The 2,775-nt window shown below is 36.5% G+C and overlaps 1 protein-coding gene across 1 annotated transcript; it reads right to left on the bottom strand.

The window, feature by feature from the left end:
* Positions 1–1,403: 1,403 nt before the first annotated feature.
* Positions 1,404–2,470, bottom strand: LOC142873750 (ras-related protein Rap-1b-like). The gene has a single exon (XM_076008206.1). It carries the CDS (start codon positions 2,372–2,374, stop codon positions 1,820–1,822), a length of 555 nt encoding a protein of 184 aa, XP_075864321.1. The 5' UTR covers positions 2,375–2,470; the 3' UTR covers positions 1,404–1,819.
* Positions 2,471–2,775: the final 305 nt, after the last annotated feature.

Here is a 2,775-nt window from a genome sequence, read left to right as displayed (position 1 = left end):
TAGTAGAGAAAAATGGGTTCCAGCTCTATCCAGGATAATAGAAGAAGTGCTATATCACTGTTGTTTCTTAGAGCTAAATAGTACTCCATGGTATACATATACCACATTTTATTAATCCACTCATGTATTGACGGGCACTTGGGTTGTTTCCACATCTTTGCAATTATAAATTGTGCTGCTATAAACAATCAAGTGCAGATGTTTTTTTTTAAATAGAATGTCTTTTGTTCTTTTGAGTAGATGCCCTGTAATGGGATTGTTGGATCAAATGGTAGTTCTATTTGTGTCTCTTTGAGGTGTCTTCATATTGCTTTCCACAAAGGTTGTACTAGTTTGCAGTTTAACCAGCAGTGTATGAATGTTCCTATCTTTCCACATCCATGCCAACATTTATTGTTTGGGGACTTTTTGATAAACGCCATTATCACTGGGGATAAGTGGTATCTCACTATAGTTTTGATTTGCATTTCCATGATGATTAGAGATGTTGAGCATTTTTTCATATGTTTGTTGGCCATTATTCTGCCTTCTTTTTTTTTTTTTTTAATAATGCAAGCCCTTGCATGGCAATCCAAATTTATTGAACTACTGATGCTAAATTATACAAAATTGCACCACTTTAATTAAGGCTTTTAGTTTACATTTGGCCACCTCAAAGTAGTTGTAACATTAGGTTGGTCAATTTAAATACTGTGGCTCCCTGTTGGATAGACACACAATCTTTACATCCAAACGTTAATGCATACAAAGCAACAAGGCATTGTTAAATAAAACAGCAATAGTTACTGCAAATTAGGCCTTGTGACCAATTACACATGATTAAAATTACTTCCCACATTCACATCCACAGTACTCGTCCACCATTTAACATCTCAACCAAAACGTTACACGTGTGAAACAATCACTAACAGGCAAAAATACTAAACCTGTATATTTGGTATTGTAAATACACTTATGCATGAGCAAGCAAGGGATTCACAGTGAGAATCTACAGCTGCAGAAGCCTGAAAATGATTTACAAAAATTGTTAAATCATTAAAAAAATTGTTTGAAAATATACACTTCTTGTTGTAGACCCCCACTGTACACACAACTATAAACATTGTTCCCTATGTAAACAAAAAAGGAAACATAATAAGAGATTTGAAAAGTCTGGACATTTCCTTCCCAACAGATATTAAAGGCAACGTCTTTAATCTAAGACATTATACTGAAAGGACTATCATATTTTAAAGACAAGATCACTGTCTCCACAGGTTTTTTAAAAATTAAAAAAACTATACAGCTGTATTAATCAAAGCGCTTATTTTGTACAATACAATGATAATGACCTTGAATTTCTTTAAAAAAATTACAATAAGCTACAAGTATCAAAGAAGCGAAGTTATCTGGAGTAGTCTATATAGGAGCTCTTTGGACTTTCTTTTATTATGCTAAAATAGTGGTGCTTTTAGGATTTACATTATTGTACTCTCCAATACAAAGTATGGGGCATGTTAAAGTATACAGTACACCATTTTCATACATGTACAACATTGGTGGATGAAGATGTCTCTTAGCAGTAATACTGGATGTAGCCTCTGGTTTTACCAGCTGCGTACTCTAGGACTATTATATAAGTAAAAATCTCTCTTGTGATACTGGAAAGTGATTAGAATGTGCAAACTGATATAGTAGCTTTCATCCGCCTCTTAAAGGGTACCACCACAGGAAAGTCCATTTAAGATGTTGGTAGGTTTAACAAAGTTGGAATGCTGGCACTGTTGAATTGGGCAACAGTTCTTCAGACCTGGCTCAGAGCTACAATGCATTTTGTATATTAAAGTAGCTGACATGACGACTTTTTGCGAGGCTTCCCAGGCACTGGAGTTTTTCTGTTAATTTGCCGCACTAGGTCATAAAAGATCTCATTAACATTTATTTTTGATTTTGCAGAAGATTCTAAGAATGCACAGTTGTTCCATTGTCTTGCTAGATTTTGACCTTGTTCCTTTCCTATAACTCTTTCATCTTCCAAGTCACACTTATTACCGACCAGAATCATTGGAACATCATCAGTGTCTTTAACTCGAAGAATCTGTTCTCTCAGATCTTGCAAGTCATTAAATGTGGACTGTGCTGTGATGGAATAAACTAATGCAAAGCCTTGTCCATTTTTCATGTATAAATCCCTCATTGCTGTAAATTGTTCCGTTCCTGCAGTATCCAAGATTTCAAGCATACACTGTTGTGCATCTACTTCAACTTGCTTTCTATAAGAATCTTCTATCGTAGGATCATATTTTTCAACAAAAATTCCTTGAACAAATTGTACAGTCAGAGCAGACTTTCCAACACCTCCTGAGCCAAGAACGACTAGCTTATACTCACGCATGATGCAAACCTGTCAAATTTAGTACCTCTCACGCTGTCACCGGGCCCCCGCAGCCAGCGTCGCTCCGCGCTTCCTCCGGGTCTCTGCTGCCGCTGCCGCCGCTCCGGCTGGTTTACACGCCTGACTCTGGGCGAGGTTTTCTATTCTGTCTTCTTTTGAAAAGTTTCTGTTCATGTCCTTTGTCCATTTTTTGATAGGGTTGTTTGATTTTTTTTCTTGCTGATTTTCCTGAGTTATAAATAGATTCTAGTTGTCAGCCCTTTATCGGATGTGTAGCATGCCAATATTTTCTCCCATTCTATGGGTTGTCTGTTTGCTCTTGTGATAGTTTCTTTGGCTGTGCAGAAGCTCTTTAATTTGATCAGGTCCCATTTACTTATTTTTGTTGATGCTATGATTGC

The sequence above is a fragment of the Microcebus murinus genome, chromosome 11 (assembly GCF_040939455.1).
Source record: "Microcebus murinus isolate Inina chromosome 11, M.murinus_Inina_mat1.0, whole genome shotgun sequence".
NCBI lineage: Eukaryota > Metazoa > Chordata > Mammalia > Primates > Cheirogaleidae > Microcebus > Microcebus murinus.
Note: the sequence above shows the minus strand (reverse complement) of the source record. Positions and strands in the feature narration are given on the sequence as shown.

Excerpts from the sequence above, each read along its gene's own strand:
- LOC142873750 (XM_076008206.1), bottom strand. The coding sequence starts at position 2,374 with ATGCGTGAGTATAAGCTAGTCGTTCTTGGCTCAGGAGGTGTTGGAAAG.